Source organism: Rhinoderma darwinii, unplaced genomic scaffold, assembly GCF_050947455.1.
Source record: "Rhinoderma darwinii isolate aRhiDar2 unplaced genomic scaffold, aRhiDar2.hap1 Scaffold_430, whole genome shotgun sequence".
In the NCBI taxonomy this organism is placed as follows: domain Eukaryota; kingdom Metazoa; phylum Chordata; class Amphibia; order Anura; family Rhinodermatidae; genus Rhinoderma; species Rhinoderma darwinii.
In genome coordinates, this window is record NW_027463818.1 from 117,179 (window position 1) to 137,965 (window position 20,787).

At 44.8% G+C, this 20,787-nt stretch overlaps 1 protein-coding gene across 1 annotated transcript; it reads left to right on the forward strand.

Annotated features, from left to right (window-relative positions):
• Positions 1–1,462: 1,462 nt before the first annotated feature.
• LOC142711568 (protein Wnt-3a) lies at positions 1,463–16,442 on the forward strand. Its single transcript, XM_075848592.1, has 3 exons — positions 1,463–1,699; positions 12,542–12,807; positions 13,236–16,442. Exons 1-3 carry the CDS (start codon positions 1,543–1,545, stop codon positions 13,713–13,715), a joined length of 903 nt encoding a protein of 300 aa, XP_075704707.1. The 5' UTR covers positions 1,463–1,542; the 3' UTR covers positions 13,716–16,442.
• Positions 16,443–20,787: the final 4,345 nt, after the last annotated feature.

Consider the following 20,787-nt stretch of genomic DNA (forward strand, 5'->3'; position numbering starts at 1 on the left):
TGGCAGCGGGTTACAAAGAGACATAAGAGACATTGAGGTCTTTTGGCAGCAGCTAAAAACTGACCAGGCATGGACAATATGGGGGAGAGAAGGGAAAAATGGGGCCATGCCCTCCATCCTGGGACAGAAGGGTCTTGTATGAGAGAATGGTGGTGTGGTACCCGCAAAATGCCAGCGGGCGCCTGAGGGGAACTCTGTGCAGGATCATGCCGTCTGTTGTGAAGGGAACTGGGGCCAACATAAGATGGGGTCAACCTCCCAATGGTAGGTCATGGCACCATTTTACCATCCTGAGACAGAAGGGTCATGGTTTGTTTTTGGTCAACCCCATCCACCCATGAATGTAGTGCCCCTAGGCTGGTTCTCCCCTTTCTTGCTTGACATCATCATGGTGCCTGTGGAAGGATAAAGCGATCTGCAAATTAATTTCACTATGTCTATTAAGAGTAATGTGAACAGCCTACGATGGGGCCAAAATCCTCCCACCACATTTCGATCCCAGGAAAGGATGGTCATAGTTTGTCCATGGCGACCCGATATTCCTTTTTAGGAGAGAATGGGGCATTGTAGTCACATATCTCTTCCATTATGATGACTGGGGAGAGAGCAGGTATCTGTGCAGGTGTTGCTCCAATTTTGAGGTCCACAGATGTGATGACATCATAATTCACCAGTCATAAGCGATGACATCAGAAGTCTCTACACTCAACAGATATGAGCAGTAGTCATCCTCTGGACCTATAACCCCCAATATGTTCTGGCATCAGATTTCTGATCCTGCACCTTTTATATAATTGGTGCATAGACCGGGAGCAAAAATGTGACGTCTCACTCCACTAGAATCCTGAATATTAAGGGGAGCTGAGATATGAGGAGCTGTTTGCACTGTAGAGTTTCTTTAGCTGTTCCTGTGACATAGAGGGAACTATTGGCCACTCTTAAGGGTCAAAGAGTCAAGGACAGACTTTTTTCGATCCTGCAAGGAAAGAAAATTCCCAGTGACAATCTCCCATGTCACAGACAGCAAAGGTACTGCTAAAGCAGCTCTACAATGTGGGAACCTTCAAACAGCTCCTCATATCTCAGCTTCCTTATAAGAAAGATGCACCAATAGTTTATGGACATTTATTCTGTATATTAACTGTTCCTATGGTTTACGGAGCTGTAAGTCACGACACACTATTTTGTTGCAAGTTTCATTTTGTTCCCCATATTATTTATTTTGTAGTTTTATTTGTGTTTTTCCAAATAAGTTTTGTAAACACCAAAGAAAAGTCTCTTAGCACAAAATAGTTCTAAAACCTGGACACGAGGGTTCTGCGATTCTATTACTGGTGCCAGTGGGCAGGTGGTGCCACCAGATCTCAGCAGTTGTAGCTATACAGCGGCGTATACATATATGACATCACAGTTTATCATGGCGCTAACGCGTTTTACTTATTCTGTTGTGTTTTCAGGTCATTGGCTATCAGTCAGCAATATTCTACCCTTGGAACGCAGCCCATCCCCTGCGGGACCATTCCCGGCCTTGTAGCCAAACAGATGCGCTTCTGTCGGAATTATATGGAGATAATGCCCAGTGTGGCCGAAGGAGTCAAAATCGGCATCCAAGAGTGTCAGCACCAATTCCGGGGGAGGAGGTGGAATTGCACCACAGTAAACGACAACCTGGCGATTTTTGGGCCGGTGCTGGATAAAGGTAAAGACTGTACATTATGTCATGCTCAGTATCAGCCCTTGGGGAGTTTTATTAGTTATTATATATGAATAATATGTCTTATTGGTCACATGATCCATTTATATAGAGAGAGAAAATCAGGATTCTCAGCTGGCAAAATACTGTCAAGATGATTGCTTCTTTATCCTAAGTTGTCAAAGCCCCACCCCTTGTTCTAACTTCCTGCCAGTGTCCCCCCTGCATCCAGGGTACGAGAGGACTGCTGGTATAGTCCACAAATAGCTGATCTGCCAGCAATGAGACCCCCAGGTAATAACATAAAACTGGACATCCCTTTAAGCTCTATTATTTTAAGACTGGACAGCCCCTTTAAGCCGTATTAACATTAGAGCATTACCTGTAAAATATGAAAAGGATCAATTACAAGTTGAACAGTAAAATGTACACATTTGCAATCATTTTGAATACAAAATCATCGCAGATAATGGAGGGAGGATCTCATTTACAGGTTTATGCTAAAATCAGCGCATCCCAGGTTGGAGACGAGTTCCTCAGCTCTCGAGGTCTCCTGTATGAGGTTTGATGTTTCACCAGCACTAGAAACCTAAGTCCATGATGGTGGTTATCATCCCGGCTCTTCCATACCCTGTAATGGAGTTCTTCCAGTACTGTTACCTATGCGGCTGACGTCTTAGGCTGTGTTCACACTGACTTTTTTGCAGGAGGAAAATTCCTCCTGCAAAAACTGCTCCAGACGGTTTTTGCACAGTGGTTTAACAAAAACTCGTCAAAATACTCGTCGAGGCGTTTTTTTCCTCTTTCTGACTGATTGAAATGGGGTTTTGGAGGCGGAAACCGCCTCAAGATGGGTCATGAGACTCATGACGCTTCTTTTTACCGCGACGCGTTTTTTTTTACTCACGGTAAAAAAACTCGTCCAACTCCCATTGAAATCAATGGGAGGCCTTTTCGGGTGGTTTTTGACGAGTTTTGCGGCGCGTTTTTTTTCGGGACACACTTTTTTTGCTCTTTTCAGGAAAGCAGAATGAGGGACATGAATGAGTCTCTGAGCGGCACAGTCTCCCCCATTGTCAGTGACTTGTGCCCCTTACAGTAGTCTGCAGATCAAGGGTCCAGGGCGCTGGAGAATGAGCCGCCTGTTACCTCACAATATTCCTCAATGCCTTTTTTTTTAGTCTTTTTTGTGCTTGTGTTATAATATTAGTCACAGCTCATTACCACCGCTAATCGAGTGGTCCCGGGAGAATATTAAATCAGAAAGGAGAAGCCACAGCCCAATGCGATTCACTGCAAAATGTCACAAAATCTCTTCTGTGGACGACAACATTTTTTTTGTCTGTGGGATTTTTGTGTTGTTAGTTTTACATTGTAGCCGGTCGTTCTTGGGACTGTTACAATAAATGTTTTATGTTTATCGGATACTTGATGTCGTTCAGTTATAATTCCAGTTTAGGACAATAAGAACACTTGGTGTAACTTGGTGACTTTGGATGTGTCATGACCCACTGTTGCCACAGCCTTCACCATTGATAACTATTACAGAGGCACAAAGGGAAAAAGCTGCATGACTGGTAAAAACTCACATGGACCTGGCATCGGGCGCCATAAATCAACTTCAGCTCTAAATGTATACACATAAGTAGCGGAATTTCAAGAGTAAGATAAACCAAGATGCAGGCAGCTAAAACTGCTGGTAGACGTATCCTGACTGAAAAGAACTCTTAACATGTTGGAAACTCAACTACAGTGACCGTTCCAATTTCTCATAGAGAAGGAAGGACTGGACTTCCACTTTGCCAGCAGCATAATAGATTGTTTTTTGTCGATAACTGGTTGATTTATATTTGGGTGCGTGTTTTGAGTCATTTGTTGGTTTATCGCCAGTTTGGATAGGTAATTGGTTGCCAAGCTGTTTGGTTGATTGGTTGGTTGGTTAGCTTTCTTCTTCATGTTCTGGTAGATTAGCTGCTTAATTGGTTGGTTGGTCGGCTAGTTGATTTGCTTCTTCGTGTCCTGGTAGACTGATTGCTTGGTTGGTTAGCTTCATTCCGTTCTGTAGACTGGTTGCTTGGTTGGTTAGCTTCATTCTATTCTGTAGACTGGTTGCTTGGTTGGTTAGCTTCATTCTGTTCTGTAGACTGGTTGCTTGGTTGGTTAGCTTCTTTGTGTCCTGGTAGACTGGTTGGTTGGTTGGTTGGTTGGTTAGTTTCTTTGTGTTCTAGTAGACTGGTTGGTTGGTTGGTTAGTTGGTTGGTTAGTTTCTTTGTGTCCTGGTAGACTGCTTTGTTGATTGGTTAGTTAGTTTCTTTGTGTCCTGGTAGACTGGTTGGTTAGCTTCTTTATTTCCTGTTAGATTGATTGTTTGGTTATTTAGCATCTTCATGTTCTGTTATACTGGGTGCTTGGTTAGCTTCTTTATGTCCTGGTAGACTGACTGATTGATTGATTGATTGATTGATTGATTGATTGATTGATTGGTTGGTTGGTTGGTTAATTAGCATCTTCATGTCCTGGTTGCTTGGTAGTTGGCTTCTTTGTGTTATAGTAGACTGGTTGGTTGGTTGGTTGGTTGGTTGGTTGGTTGGTTAGCTTCTTCATGTCCTGGTAGACTAGTTGCTTGGCTAGCTTCTTCATGTTCTGGTAGATTGGCTGCTTGGTTAGCTTCCTCATGTCCTGGGAGACTGGTTGCTTTATCAGCTTCTTCTAATCCTGGTACATTGGTTGGCTGGTTAGCTTCTGAATGTCTTGGTAGACTGGTTGCTTGGTTAGCTTATTCTAGTCCTGGTACACTAGTTGGCTGGTTAGTTTCTACATTTCCAGGTAGACTGGTTGCTTGGTTAGCTTCCTCATGTCCTGGTAGACTGGCTGCTTGGTCAGCTTCTTCTAGTCCTGGTATATTGGTTGGATGGTTAGCTTCTGAATGTCCTGGTAGACTGGTTGCTTGGTTAGCTTCTTCTAGTCCTGGTACACTAGTTGGCTGGTTTGGTTCTACATGTCCTGGTAGACTGGTTGCTTGGTTAGCTTCCTCATGTCCTGGTAGACTGGCTGCTTGGTCAGCTTCTTATAGTCCTGGTACATTGGTTGGATGGTTAGCTTCTGAATGTCCTGGTAGACTGGTTGCTTGGTTAGCTTCTTCTAGTCCTGGTACACTAGTTGGCTGGTTTGGTTCTACATGTCCTGGTAGACTGGTTGCTTGGTTAGCTTCCTCATGTCCTGGTAGACTGGCTGCTTGGTCAGCTTCTTATAGTCCTGGTACATTGGTTGGCTGGTTAGCTTCTACATGTTATAATAGACTTGTTGATTGGTTAGCTTTTTTTGTGTTCTGGTAGACTGGTTGCTTGGTTAGTTTCTTTGTGTCCCGATAGACTGGTTACTATTCTTTTTAGATCTCCAATAACTCCCCCAGTCACATGCACACTCTTATCCACTAAGCACTATGCTTAATGCAAAAGGAGAGAGCGGCTCACAGGCTAAAATCCAGCATGTCCGATCCTTGTTTGCAGTTGTGTTCCCTCTTATCTAATTTGTATGGCCAACTTCAAGTTGATAGCTTGGTTAGTTAGTTGCTTAGTAGGTTGGTGGATCATTTGTTGGTTTGTATATTGGTAAAAAATGTAGGTAATTTGCTGAGGGTTGATTGGTAGACTTGGTCCTGAAGGTAATTTAGTAGCTTAGGTGGCTGGTTGGTGGTTGGTTGGTTTGTTAATTAGCTTGCTGGTTCAGTAGATGGACTGGTAGATTGCTAGGTTGAATGGGTTGTTAGTTGATTTATTGGTATAAAAGGAAGGTTGCTGGCCAGTTATTTGTTGGTGGATTCATTTGGTTGAATAGGTATAATAGTAACTTAGATAGTTGGTTGGTGGTTGGTTTGTTGATTAGTTTGCTTGTACAGAAGATAGGTTGGTAGTTTGCTAGGTTGGTTGGCTGGGGAGGTTAGTTGGCTAGGGAGGTTGGTTTAGTGGTACAGACAATAGACTGATAACTTGGATTGTTGGATAGGTTGGTGCTTCATCGATATGTTAGTAGATTTATGGATAGGGCAGGTAAGATGGTAAGTTGTTTTCTTGGTTGGTTGATTTATTAGGGACATCAAGAGTAAATTTAAGTATATTCCCGGCTCTGAAATAGACTACACAGTAACTCTCTGAGATGTTTTTTTAATCCCTGTCTACCCTTTCTAGTATCAGTCATTAAACCTGGGCTTGTATAAACAATAGTGGTATTAAGACCTTCTTCTAGCAGTGGTACCGGGGTGCCCACAATACAGCCGAGGGGTCAGCAACACATGTGCAGATCTTGTCAGGTTCATGAGCTTCTCCAGTGTTAGTGTCTCTGTGAACGAAGAGATTCACAGCTCAGACTGAGAACAATTTATTTATGAATCAGAGAAAATGTGACTTTATATGAGCCATCAAAAAAATACTAATTTATTGCCATTGGTCCTTAATGCAAAAACTGTACCAGCCCCTCCCCCTCCAACTATAGGGTTTAGGGGTGTTATGATCCCCTTTAGCAATAGACTTGGGACCTCTACAACTTCTTCATCCCCCAAAACCTGTTAAATACTTTGATATCCCATTGTTTATACTATAAAAGTCCTGTCACAGTTTCTCAATGTATTTAAGGTAGAAGGGGAAGATATCTGTCAGGAGTCATGTGACAGCTCGTACCTTTAATGAATGAATGTATTTTAAATTTAATGATATTTCCAGTAAAAATACTCAGATTTTCCAATGCTCCCAGCAAAATCACTAAAGAATTACTTGGAAAAAACATGTTCAAGGCATGACCCATATTTCCTGGAGATGTAGAGTTTAGCCTCTATTGCCCTGTAATGCTGAACTCATCCCTGTGCCTTCTACTAGCTAAAATAAGTGTGCAGATTACTGCGTGCCACAAGATAAGAACATTTCTCACACAAAGTGGTCAGCAGAACAAGATAGTGAGTGATGTCATTATCAAGGGGCGGGACTGTGACAACCCCTCACACATGATATACAGGCTGGTTGTCAGTAGTAATAGATGAATAGCTGTTACTGTATATAAGATGTGTGGATCTCATGTCTGATCACAGTGTAATTATAATATATATCAGTGATGTCAGTAACAGGGGGCGGGGCTGTGACAACCTCTAACACATGATATACAGGCTGGTTGTCAGTAGTAATAGATGAATAGCTGTTACTGTATATAAGATGTGTGGATCTCATGTCTGATCACAGTGTAATTATATTATATATCAGTGATGTCAGTAACAGGGGGCGGGGCTGTGACAACCTCTCACACATGATATACAGGCTGGTTGTCAGTAGTAATAGATGAATAGCTGTTACTGTATATAAGATGTGTGGATCTCATGTCTGATCACAGTGTAATTATATTATATATCAGTGATGTCAGTAACAGGGGGCGGGGCTGTGACAACCTCTCACACATGATATACAGGCTGGTTGTCAGTAGTAATAGATGAATAGCTGTTACTGTATATAAGATGTGTGGATCTCATGTCTGATCACATTGTCATTATATTATATATCAGTGATGTCAGTAACAGGGGGTGGGGCTGTGACAACCTCTCAGTAACAGGAGACAGAGCTGTGACAACCTCAATAACAGGAGGCGGAGTGGTGACAACCTCAGTAACAGGGGGCGGGGCTGTGACAACCTCAGAATCAGGGGTGGGGCTGTGACAACCTCAGTAACAGCAGGTGGGGCTGTGACAACCTCAGTAACAGGGGGCGGGGCTGTGACAATCTTTTAGTCAGTTTTATGTAGTTTGGTGAGTTTCATGAACGTTGACTGCTCAGGTTACACAAGAAATAATGAAATGATACAGGAATGATAGTTTGCGGGTGGCGTTGCTCTTTAATGATATTATGTAATCACGCCGCAGGTTGATAAAACTATTTAGATTGCTACATCTGACATATAATTAGCTCATTATAGTGTAATATAGAATAGAATACGCCTGGTCACATGACACTGCTGATGACTCCTGTGCGGTCGGATCATGTGAGCTGTTAACCAGTCAAGCAGAGGCTCGAAGCTTCAGATTTTCCTTTAAGGAGCTGAATAGATGACCCCAGAATCCAGGCTACGACCTGTGACCTGCGGAAGAGAAATGGTTAGCGTTCAGGATGTGTTCGGGGGGCTCTTCTTTTGATAAATACGTGTTTCTCTTTTCTGCGGGAGGCGATGGCACCAGCATTTTATGAAAAAGTTTCTGTAAAAGAAGTTGACGGGAGACCCTGGTCCACTCCCCGCTGGGATATGCCGTTAGCACAATATCTCGGAGACCATGAGATTAAGCCAAAGAGAAAAAAGTGAAAACGCTCGCCCACAATTCACACGCCCTTTAGATTGTTTTATTAAACCATTTCAATAGGGATTTCCCTTTTGGCCGACATCGAGGCCCTTCGAATGCATAGTTCTAGGTTGCTATGACTTAGTTGGTCCTTGCTAATCACTGCTGAGGGTGAATTTCATATAAAATATCTGGGGCCATTGTGCATTTAATGCGGCGTGACAGTGCCAAGACAAAGGGGGATTCATTCTCCCAGCAGGTAATAAGGACGATTTGCCATACCGGTCGGGCAGGGTTAAGGGGAATTGTCTCATGTGATCAGACCTCTCAAACACAACCTCCCATTCAGTCCTCAGGTGGGCCTGGTGCAATCCTATTGTCCCGCAACTTTTCTCCCAATTTTCACTTGTCACAAGCAGATATTGTATTGATCAAGGGACGGAATTTGGGACCTTTTCACCCCTCGTCTTCCTCTGTTGTGCACCATCGGTGATGAATTTTTTATTGCATTTTTGCCAGACTCAATTAGAGTAAGAATCAAAGACTGGGACAGGATGGACACGTTGGTTTCGACTGAGCCCAGCTCCTTGTGGACCCGTATAGTTTTATATAGTCCAATACAGGACAGAAAATTATTCCAATCTCGTAAATATTATTTATGGATTTTTTAGTGCAATTGATGATTAAATGCCATAGAGCCAACGGCATAGCGGTATCTGATCCAAACCATGAGACAAATTGACTTTGGTAGAAATGAATCACGTTGCCTGACTGTTGCATGACATTAGAGACATCACAGATCCACCTATAGGATTGTATGAAATCTCCCATTATGTGCCTATAGGGCAGAGATGGGCAGAACCTCCTCCAACTTTTGCTCAAATTAAAGTTGCTCTCTAATAGATAAAAGGTACAACCATACTGCAACTTTTACCACTCAAAGAGAGTTAAGGTGGCCATAGGGGGGGGGGAGGGACATAGATTAACTCAACGTTTTATATCAATTCTTTATGTAAACTATATCATGGTGTTCATACACTTATAAGACGGTCCAATTTTTGTTTCACCTATGGAATAAACACAATGCAGTGTACAGATCCTCTAGACAATGCTGTAGGGGGTGCATTGTATTCATTTAATTTATAAGTGACATCAGGGCCCTACAATATTTCTTTCTACCAATGCAAAGAATGGCTGCAGGAGTCCCACGCAGATAGTAGTCCACTCTACTGGTCACATGACAAATAAGCAATCTTATCTATCATGTGATTGGCTCAAAAACTGCATATGACTAGTAGATTGGGCTCCTCTGCCTGGGACTTTTACCCCCCCCCCCCTCACACATTGTGTAGAAAACCCACCCTGCGTTTCTCGGTCACCGGTATATTTTCTTAGGTATCAGCCATAAGGCACTACACACCGTATAATTAGTGGGGCCTGAGAGATGGACATTCCCGGGGCCCAATACACAGAGAGTTCAGGGGCCTAAGAGATGGACAGTGTCGGGGCCTAAGAGATAGGCAGTACCATGCCTGGTAGATGGACAGTGCCGGGGCCTGAGAGATGAACATTACCAGGGCCTGAGAGATGAGCAGTACCGGACATGAGAGATGAACAGCACCGGGGCCTGAGAGATGGGCAGTACTGGGGCCTGAGAGTTGGGCAGAACCGGGGCCTGAGAAATGGACAGAACTGGGGCCTGAGAGATGGGCAGTACCGGTCCAGAGAGATGGGCAGAACTGGAGCCCCAGTGATGGGCAGCATCGGGCACTGAGAGATGGGCTGAACCGGGGCCTGAGAGTCAGGCAGTACCAGGGCCTGAGAGATGGCAGTCCTGGGGCATAATAGACAGACAGTACCGGGGCCTGAGAGATGGGCAGTACCGGACCTGAGAGATGGACAGTACCGGGGCCTGAGAGATGGGCAGTAACGGGCTTGAGAGATGAGCAGTACTGGGGCCTGAGAAATGGGCAGAACTGGGGCCTGAGAGATAGGCAGTACCGGGCCAGAGAGATGGGCAGAACTGGGGCCTGAGAGATGGGCAGCATCGGGGCCTGAGAGATGGGCTGAACCGGGTCATGAGAGATGGGCAGTACCAGGGCCTGAGAGATGGGCAGCATCAGTGCCTGAGAGATGGGCAGAACTGGGGCCTGAGAGATGGACAGTTCCGGGGCCTTAGAAATGAACATTACCGGGCCGCCTGAGAGATCAACAGTACCGGGCCGCCTGAGAGATGGGCAGTACTGGTGCCTGATAGATGGGCAGTACCGGGGCCTGAGAGATGGACAGTACCGGGGTGTGAGAGATGGGCAGTACTGGTGCCTGATAGATGGGCAGTACCGGGGCCTGAGAGATGGGCAGTACCGGGGCCTGAGAGATGGGCAGTACCGGGGCCTGAGAGATGGGCAGTGTGGTTCAGGCTTCGCTGTCATGACTACGTATCAGCCTGTTTTCTGGAAGACATATCTGCTCTAGTGAACGTTCATGATACCTGGCAGCGACAATCACTTGGCTTGATAACTTCATTATAAAGAAGAGCCTGACAGATTTACTGGTGACAGAAATGATCCAGAAACTTTCTAGCTTCAGCTCAGGGTAACGGTATTTTTAGTGCTTGTTGTATGTTCTATTGTTAGAAGACAAGCAAAGTCGTGAGCTGCAAGCGGAAAGCAATTTAATTAGTGTTATAGTAACTATCGAGATACTCAGACCATATATTGCTTCTATTGTGCCAGCAACGTAAACCTCTTGGCCAACATGACTATTAGTGAGAGAGACTTACTGAAATAAGCATTCACATAGAAACTCACTCATATGGACACTCACATAGATACTCACATAGACACTCACGTGGATACTCACATAGACACTCACATAGACACTCACACACATAGATACTCAAGTAGATACTCACATAGACACTCACTCACATAGATACTCACATAGACACTCACTCACATAGATACTCACATAGACACTCACTCACATAGACACTCACATCGATACTCACATAGACACTCACTCACATAGATACTCACATAGAAACTCACTCACATAGACACTCACATAGATACTCACATAGACACTCACGTAGATACTCACATAGATACTCACATACATACTCACATAGACGCTCACATAGATACATAGAAACTCACATAGACACTCACTCACATAGACAATCACATAGAAACTCAAATAGACACTCACTCACATAGACAATCACATAGAAACTCAAATAGATACTCACTCACATAGATACTCACTCACATAGACACTCAAATAGACACTCACTCCCATAGACACTCACGTAGATATTCACATAGATACTCACATACATACTCACTCACATAGGCACTCACATAGATACTCACTCACATAGACACTCACATAGATACTCACATAGACACTCACTTACATAGACACTCACTCACTTAGATACTCACATAGACACTCACTCTTATAGATACTTACATACTCTCACATAGATACTCAATTAGACATTCACCCACTTAGATACTCACATAGACACTCATAGATACTTACATAGACACTCACTCACATAGACACTCACTCACATAGATACTCACATAGACACTCACATAGATACTCACTCATATAGATACTCACGTAGACACTCACTCACATAGATACTCACTTAGACAAACATAGATACTCACATAGACACTCACTCACTTAGATTCTCACGTAGACACTCATATAAACAGTCACTCACATAGACACTCACATAGATATTCACATAGACACTCACTCACATAGATACTCACATAGACACACACTCACTTAGATACTGAAATAGAAACTCAGTCACATAGACACTTACTCACATAGACACTTAGATAGAAACTAATATAGACACTCACTCACATAGATACTCACATAGACACTCACTCACTTAGATACTCACATAGACACTCACTCACTTAGATACTCACATGGACACTCACTTAGATACTCACATAGACACTCACTTAGATACTCACGTAGACACTCACTCACATAGATAGTCACGTAGACACTCACATAGACACTCACTCACATAGATACTCACATAGATGCTCACGTAGATACTCACATAAATACTCACATATATACACATAGACATTAACTCACATAGATACTCACATACACTCACATAGTCACTCACTCACAGATACTCACATAGACACTCACTCTAATAGATACTCACATAGACACTCACTCACATAGATACTCACATAGATGCTCACATAAATACTCACATAAACACTCACAGACACTCACTCACATAGATACTCACAAAGACACTCACTCACATAGATACTCACATAGACACTCACTCACATAGATACTCACATAGATACTCACTCACATAGATAATCACTCACATAGATACTCACATAGACACTCACATAGACATTCAGATAGAAACTCACATGGACATTCACTCTCAGCTCTACAGACCTATGATGTACCTGTGTGACTCCATTTCAATGGACCAATTCAGAATCTAATTCTTTCCCTATTTCCACCTCCAGCCACACGAGAATCTGCCTTTGTTCACGCCATTGCCTCAGCTGGAGTCGCATTTGCTGTAACCAGAGCCTGTGCTGAAGGATCTGCAACAATCTGTGGATGTGACAACCATCACAAGGGCCCCCCGGGTGAAGGCTGGAAATGGGGCGGCTGCAGTGAAGACATGGACTTTGGAAGCATGGTGTCTCGAGAATTTGCAGATGCTCGAGAGAACAGACCAGACGCCCGCTCAGCAATGAACAGACACAACAACGAAGCAGGAAGAACAGTAAGTATATGTGGTTTTATCTTGCTCTAAAGTCCCAAATTTGCAATAATAGTCGCACAATAAGATCCCAATATATTTAGCTTTCCATGAGCAGCACAGTGTCTGGTCAAAGCCGTGGAGGTACTTAGATGTGATTTGTTTGGGGAGGGAGATTTGACTTAGGATCATTGAGAAACACTGGTCTACGTTACCTGCAATAGGTCAAAATGTTGTCGTAGGAGTTGTATTTTTTAAACCTCCAGGGACTTACACAATTCCATCCAAAGCTTACTTAAAGGTTCTGATTTTGATAGCCTCCAACTCTCAGGGTGTAGCATGGACGGCTTTACAAATTGTTGCCAATCACAACGAATTCTGCCTATGTACTGGTGCATTGTTGATCATAGTATGGCTGACTAAAGTTCTTTTGTTTCTTTATTATCCTACAGTCCATCACAGACCACAGACACCTTAAATGTAAGTGTCACGGGTTGTCCGGGAGCTGTGAGGTGAAGACATGTTGGTGGTCACAACCAGATTTTAGAATGATTGGAGATTATCTCAAGGACAAGTATGACAGTGCATCTGAGATGGTTGTGGAGAAGCATCGTGAGTCCCGTGGTTGGGTTGAGACCCTTCGACCAAAATATACTTTCTTCAAGCCCCCGACTGAGAGGGATCTTATTTACTATGAGACCTCACCCAACTTTTGTGAGCCTAACCCTGAGACTGGATCTTTTGGAACGCGAGACAGGATATGCAACGTTACCTCTCATGGGATTGATGGGTGTGATCTCTTATGCTGTGGACGAGGGCACAACACAAGGACTGAGAAGAGAAAAGAAAAATGTCATTGCATTTTTCATTGGTGTTGCTATGTCAGCTGTCAGGAATGCATAAGGGTCTATGATGTCCACACATGCAAATAAGCAGGGATTCATTCATAAGACTTCCAAACCATAAACTGAAGACTATGTTGTCCAGGCTTGGCTCAGTGAGTCCTTTCACTATGACAGAGACCTTTAACTGTATGACTGGAGTCCTAAAGCTTCTTGGAATTCCCAAGATGCCCCTGGAAAGTAGCCTTTCACTTAAGTGGAAATACCTTGAAACTCATTGTTGATACACAATGCTGATCAAAGCAAACATTGTAGTCGAACATGTTACCATGAACGGGATGTAGATGAACTATAGAGTCAGTGTCAACATTCAACTGATAGTTATGGTTTGTAGGTTCAACTCTGATGGATAAGAATGGACTCTATGAATTTAACATTCCAGATCCAATATTTCTACTGTAGCACAAAAACACTGCCGGTCTTCTATAGTGCCGACTTCAGAGAGACGAACATGTTACAGTGTCTAGAAGTAGATAAAGCATAGTCAAATAATACAGCCGTGTTCTGCCATACTGCCATATTTGTATCCTAAGTAGAACATGATGGTCAGTTACCCATGGGCAGGGAGTTCAGCTAAATAGAGACACATATTTTTGGAGAATGAGGTACATCTGCCCTACATCATTTCGAAATCTTGGGGTAAAGCTGGCGTGATATAATCATCAGATGCGTATCACACCAACCTTCTAAAACTTTTTATGATTGTGGCCATTTTAAGAGGAAATTCATGCAGTATTTTGCTACTAAAGCATTCACTCTCCATCCTTGCAAAAATCATTACGTTGCATTGAAATAGTAAAATGGTTGTTAGAGATAAAAGCCTTGAAGACAGTAGCCTTGAAGAGCGTAGCCTTTAAGAGAGAAGCCCTGAAAAGAGTAGCCCTGAAGAGAGTAGTCCTGAAGAGAGTAGCCTTGAAGAGAGTTGCCTTTAAGAGAGTTGCCTTGAAGAGAGTAGCCCTGAAGAGAGTAGCCCTGTAGAGAGTAGCCCTGAAGAGAGTAGCCCTGAAGAGAGTAGCCTTGAAGAGAGTTGCCTTTAAGAGAGTAGCCCTGAAGAGAGTAGCCCTGAAGAGAGTAGCCCTGAAGAGAGTAGTCCTGAAGAGAGTAGCCCTGTAGAGAGTAGCCCTGTAGAGAGTAGCCCTGAAGAGAGTAGTCCTGAAAAGAGTAGCCCTGAAGAGAGTATTCCTGAAGAGAGTAGCCCTGAAGAGAGTAGCCCTGAAGAGAGTAGCCCTGAAGAGAGTAGCCCTGAAGAGAGTATTCCTGAAGAGAGTAGCCCTGAAGAGATAAGCCCTGATGGCTTTTGGCCAAGAAAAATGGTAGGGCACATCTGACAAATGTTCCGTCTAATGTAACAGATTGGACCCAGTTGGTTTCACAGTCATTATTGACCATATCAGGCAAGTAACTGTCCCATCTGAAGTTCTCTTACTGCCAGTGGCAGACAACTTGTCAGCTCAGCAATAACTGGGATATGACCAATAGTTGCAGAGATTTACAGTATAGTAGACAAGGCCATTAGAAAGACTGCGCTGTATCTCCACTACCAAAACTTTCACCTGCCTCTTGTGTTCCCGCCGGACTGTACCACATCTTTGTGTTTAGCACCCGACTCTTGTCCTCCGTGGAGTAAGACCAGGGCTTCTTCTACTGTCGCTTTCTGGTTCAGCTCCTAATTTCACAGCCTCACCGTTAAATACTTATAATGGACAAACCTAATGGCTAAAAAAATTAGTATTTCGAACCTTCTTGCTATAGATTTTCACCCGTGCTTATTTCTAGAAAGCCAAAAAGTCCCACTTGTCGATGAGGATTACATTGCGGCTGATATGACCAGAACTGGAGAGAATAGAAGGATTCCAAGAGGAACGTTTGGTCGGAACGCAGAAAGCACCAATCAGAATGGTTTCTTCTTCCCTTAAAATGCTGCTATCCACCTTCTAATAACCTTCTAATAACCTTACAAATATCATTGTTTTCTTTCTATGAAAGAAATGGTTTAGATGATAGTTTTTTAAGATAAAAATAAGATGTGAAGTTTTGTACTAATTCATCTTCGGATAATTTGTTGTTGCAGTTTATAGAAAGGTCTTAAATTCATTGGCGAACAGGGAGAGTGTTAGTAGTAGAGTGCAATAGGCAGCGTGGAGTTGGCTCTTCAAGGACCAGCAAATAGACAAGGAGAACCTCAAAAACGGCATGTCCCGGAGACAACAAGGTCATCTGAGTCCTCCAAGTTCTTCATAATGATGAAAAAAGTGAGAACGTCTTGGTCAATAGATGGAGAGCAGGTCAATGACTTGTGTCCGGAGCTCGACATCATACGGGTGACTCTAGACCCGAGTCCACCACCACGTGTCCAGCTCTTCTCCTCTTCTACTGAACAGTTTTGTTCCTACAGTGATTGAGAACCCCACCGTTCACACGACACCGGTCCCCTCCCCCTCCTCCCATGATGCTCCTGTAATATTACGATCCAAAGCTGTGTAATAATGAGGTCATGACTTTTTTGTATTCCTTCAGTTGGATGATTTTTTTATGACTATTTATTTTATGAATAATTGTATATATTAGTGAGAGTATATATTTTCAGAGATAACTTGTCAGGACAGTGTTGTTATCGCTTTGCTACTGTTGTTGTGACCTCAAAGTCTTATTCCGGTTCCTCCTGACAGCACATTAGTCATGGCGTTATGTTTATAACGATTGTTATCTGTAAATTGTTAGATGTGTTAACTCTATATTGATAATTAAATATGTATTAATTTTAAACGATTCTCCAGTGAAGTCTACAATGTCTTTTCTTTACAGTACACAAGGCGGGGGACCTCAGTGTGTTCACTGATGGCAAACCTGAGCCTAGCATGGGGGATACAGTCTGCTGGGTATCTAAGCCTGTCATCCGTGATACTGTCAGCTGGGTATCTGAGCCTATCATGGGGGATACAGTCTGCTTGTCTGCTGGGTATCTAAGCCTATCATGAGGGATACAGTCGGCTGGGTATCTGAGCCTATCTGGGGGGATACAGTCTGCTGGTCTGCTGGGTATCTAAGCCTATCATGGGGGGATACAGTCTGCTGGGTATCTGAGCCTATCATGGGGGATACAGTCTGCTGGGCATCTGAGCCTATCATGGGGGATACAGTCTGCTGGGTATCTGAGCCTATCATGGGGGATACAGTCTGCTGGGTATCTGAGCCTATCATGGGGGATACAGTCTGCTGGGTATCTGAGCCTATCATGGTGGATACAGTCTGCTGGTCTGCTGGGTATCTGGGCCTATTATTTGTGATACTGTCAGCGGAGTTCTCAACATAGGTGCGGGTTCCATAGGTGGGAGCCACATATATCAGACATTTTTGGCATTTCCTGTGTATAACATAAATGTCTGTGACGGCCCCTGTAATAGAGAAGGATTTACCCACGATTCACTCTTCCTTATTAATTCCTGCACCAAACATTTCATCTTAATTTAGATGACAACTCTGGATTCCCACAAGACGCCGCAGACCCAGAGTGGTCACCAAGCAGCGCCAGAGTGGTCACCCAGCAGACCCAGAGTGGTCACCAAGCAGACCCAGAGTGGTCACCCAGCAGCGCCAGAGTGGTCACCCAGCAGCACCAGAGTGGTCACCCAGCAGACCCAGAGTGGTCACCAAGCAGACCCAGAATGGTCACCCAGCAGCGCCAGAGTGGTCACCCAGCAGCACCAGAGTGGTCACCCAGCAGCGCCAGAGTGGTCACCCAGCAGCGCCAGAGTGGTCACCCAGCAGACCCAGAGTGGTCACCCAGCAGCGCCAGAGTGGTCACCCAGCAGCACCAGAGTGGTCACCCAGCAGCGCCAGAGTGGTCACCCAGCAGCGCCAGAGTGGTCACCCAACAGCGCCAGAGTCGTCACCCAGCAGCGCCAGAGTGGTCACCCAGCAGCACCAGAGTGGTCACCCAGCAGCACCAGAGTGGTCACCCAGCAGCGCCAGAGTGGTCACCCAGCAGCGCCAGAGTGGTCACCCAACAGCGCCAGAGTGGTCACCAAGCAGCGCCAGAGTGGTCACCCAGCAGCGCCAGAGTGGTCACCCAGCAGCGCCACAGTGGTCACCCAGCAGCCCCAGAGTGGTCACCCAGCAGCGCCTGAGTGGTCACCAAGCAGCGCCAGAGTGGTCACCCAGCAGCGCCAGTGCTTGTTGCTAAGCAGCGCCAGAGTGGTCACCCAGCAGCGCCAGTGCTTGTTGCCAAGCAGCGGCCGGGACATATTCAGTTGACATGGATATTACTCTTGATATGACCCAGACATAATTAATCATTACAGAGAAGCCGGATTGTACATAACCCGACTGAGGAGAAGAAAATCCAGAAGAAACATCCCATGAGCACCTGGGAGCACAGAGAGTGGACATACAGTGTAAGCTACTACTGCATATGTATGTGAACCCCTGGCACTGACCTCCTGAACAAGAAATCTTCACCCAATAAAAACAAAGGTGAAAAATTCATTAAAAAAATATGAAGACCTTCCGAGAAGTCACAAGAAATGCGTCTATTAAAATGCTCCGCACCGCGGGGAGACTCGGCACCTGCTCAACCATTGATCCTGGGAGTCCAGGTGCGCAGATCCCAGATCTATGTCAGGCTTCATCTGTGAGATCACACGCTGCGGAGGAAGGAGGAGAACGGCTTCAAGGAAACTCCTTACAGATCCAGATGAGAGGGAAATTGGCTTTACTGTCAAGAACATGGGGGCTTCTCTGTGTCACTGGTCTCCCAAAGACACCTGGCATGGCCCACATCACAAGCCATGGAGATTATAGGGGGCGCTCCAGACACAACAATTAGGCTGCTGTTATAGGGGGCACTTAAGATTACACAACCAGACGGCTCTTACAGGGTAAGACTATAAGACTCCAGACTATTCAGGTAAATATCAATGATAGGGGGCGCTACAGAACACCCAACCAGACTGCTCTATAGGGGGCGCTCAGACTATACAGGTAAATATCAATGATAGGGGGCGCTCCAGACTACTCAACCAGACAGCTTATACGGGGCGCTCAGACTATACAGGTGAATATCAATGATAGGGGGCGCTCCAGAACACCCAACCAGACTGCTCTTATAGGGGGTGCTCCAGACTATACAGGTAAATATCAATGATAGGGGGCGCTTCAGAATACCCAACTAGACTGCTCTTATAGGGGGTGCTCCAGACTATACAGGTAAATATCAATGATAGGGGGCGCTTCAGAACACACAACCAGACTGCTCTTATAGGGGGCACTTCAAACTATACAGGTAAATAATTTACCTGTGTAGTCTGGAGCACCCCCTATAAGAGCCGTCTGGTTGAGTAGTCTGGAGCGCCCCCTATCATTGATATTTACCTGTATAGTCTGGAGCACCCCCTATAAGAGCAGTCTGGTTGGGTGTTCTGGAGCGCCCCCTATCATTGATATTTACCTGTATAGTCTGGAGCACCCCCTATAAGAGCAGTCTGGTTGGGTGTTCTGGAGCGCCCCCTATCATTGATATTTACCTGTATAGTCTGGAGCACCCCCTATAAGAGCAGTCTGGTTGGGTGTTCTGGAGCGCCCCCTATCATTGATATTTACCTGTATAGCCTGAATCACCCCCTATAAGAGCAGTCTGGTTGGGTGTTCTGGAGCGCCCCCTATCATTGATATTTACCTGTATAGTCTGGAGCACCCCCTATAAGAGCAGCCTGGTTGGGTGTTCTGGAGCGCCCCCTATCATTGATATTTACCTGTATAGTCTGAAGTGCCCCCTATAAGAGCAGTCTGGTTGGGTGTTCTGGAGTGCCCCCTATCATTGATATTTACCTGTATAGCCTGAATCACCCCCTATAAGAGCAGTGTGGTTGGGTGTTCTGGAGTGCCCCCTATCATTGATATTTACCTGTATAGTCTATAGCACCCCCTATAAGAGCAGTGTGGTTGGGTGTTCTGGAGCGCCCCCTATCATAACACCGTAACTAAATCTTGCGCATTTTATTACGAATTACAGATTTTCGGCGAAATTTCAATGATAGGGGGCGCTTAAGAATACACAACCAGACTGCTCTTTTAGGGGGTGTTCCAGACTATACAGGTAAATATCAATGATAGGGGGCGCTCCAGACTACTCAACCACACTGCTCTTATAGGGGGTGTTCCAGACTATACAGGTAAATATCAATGATAGGGGGCGCTCCAGACTACTCAACCACACTGCTCTTATAGGGGGTGCTCCAGACTATACAGGTAAATATCAATGATAGGGGGCGCTCCAGACTACTCAACCACACTGCTCTTATAGGGGGTGCTCCAGACTATACAGGTAAATATCAATGATAGGGGGCGCTCCAGACTACTCAACCACACTGCTCTTATAGGGGGTGCTCCAGACTATTCCGGTAAATATCAATTATAGGGGGCACTCCAGAACACACAACCAGACTGCTCTTATAGGGGGTGCTCCAGACTATACAGGTAAATATCAATGATAGGGGGCGCTCCAGAATACCCAACTAGACTGCTCTTATAGGGGGTGCTCCAGACTATTCCGGTAAATATCAATTATAGGGGGCACTCCAGAATACCCAACTAGACTGCTCTTATAGGGGGTGCTCCAGAATATTCAGGTAAATATCAATGATAGGGGGCGCTCCAGAACACACAACCAGACTGCTCTTATAGTGGGCACTCCAGACTATACAGGTAAATATCAATGATAGGGGGCGCTCCAGACTACTCAACTAGACTGCTCTTATAGTGGGCACTCCAGACTATACAGGTAAATATCAATGATAGGGGGCGCTCCAGACTACTCAACTAGACTGCTATTATATTGGGCACTCTAGACTATACAGGTAAATTTCAATGATAGGGGGCGCTCCAGACTACTCAACCAGACTGCTCTTATAGGGGCGCTCCAGACTATACAGGCAAATATCAATGATAGGGGGCGCTTCAGATCCCACAACCAGTCTGCTCTTTTAGAGGGCGCTCTAGACTGCTCAACTAGACTGCTATTATATTGGGCACTCTAGACTACGCAACAGACTCCTATTATAGTGAGTGCTCAACACTACACAGCCAGACTGCTGTTATAAGGGGC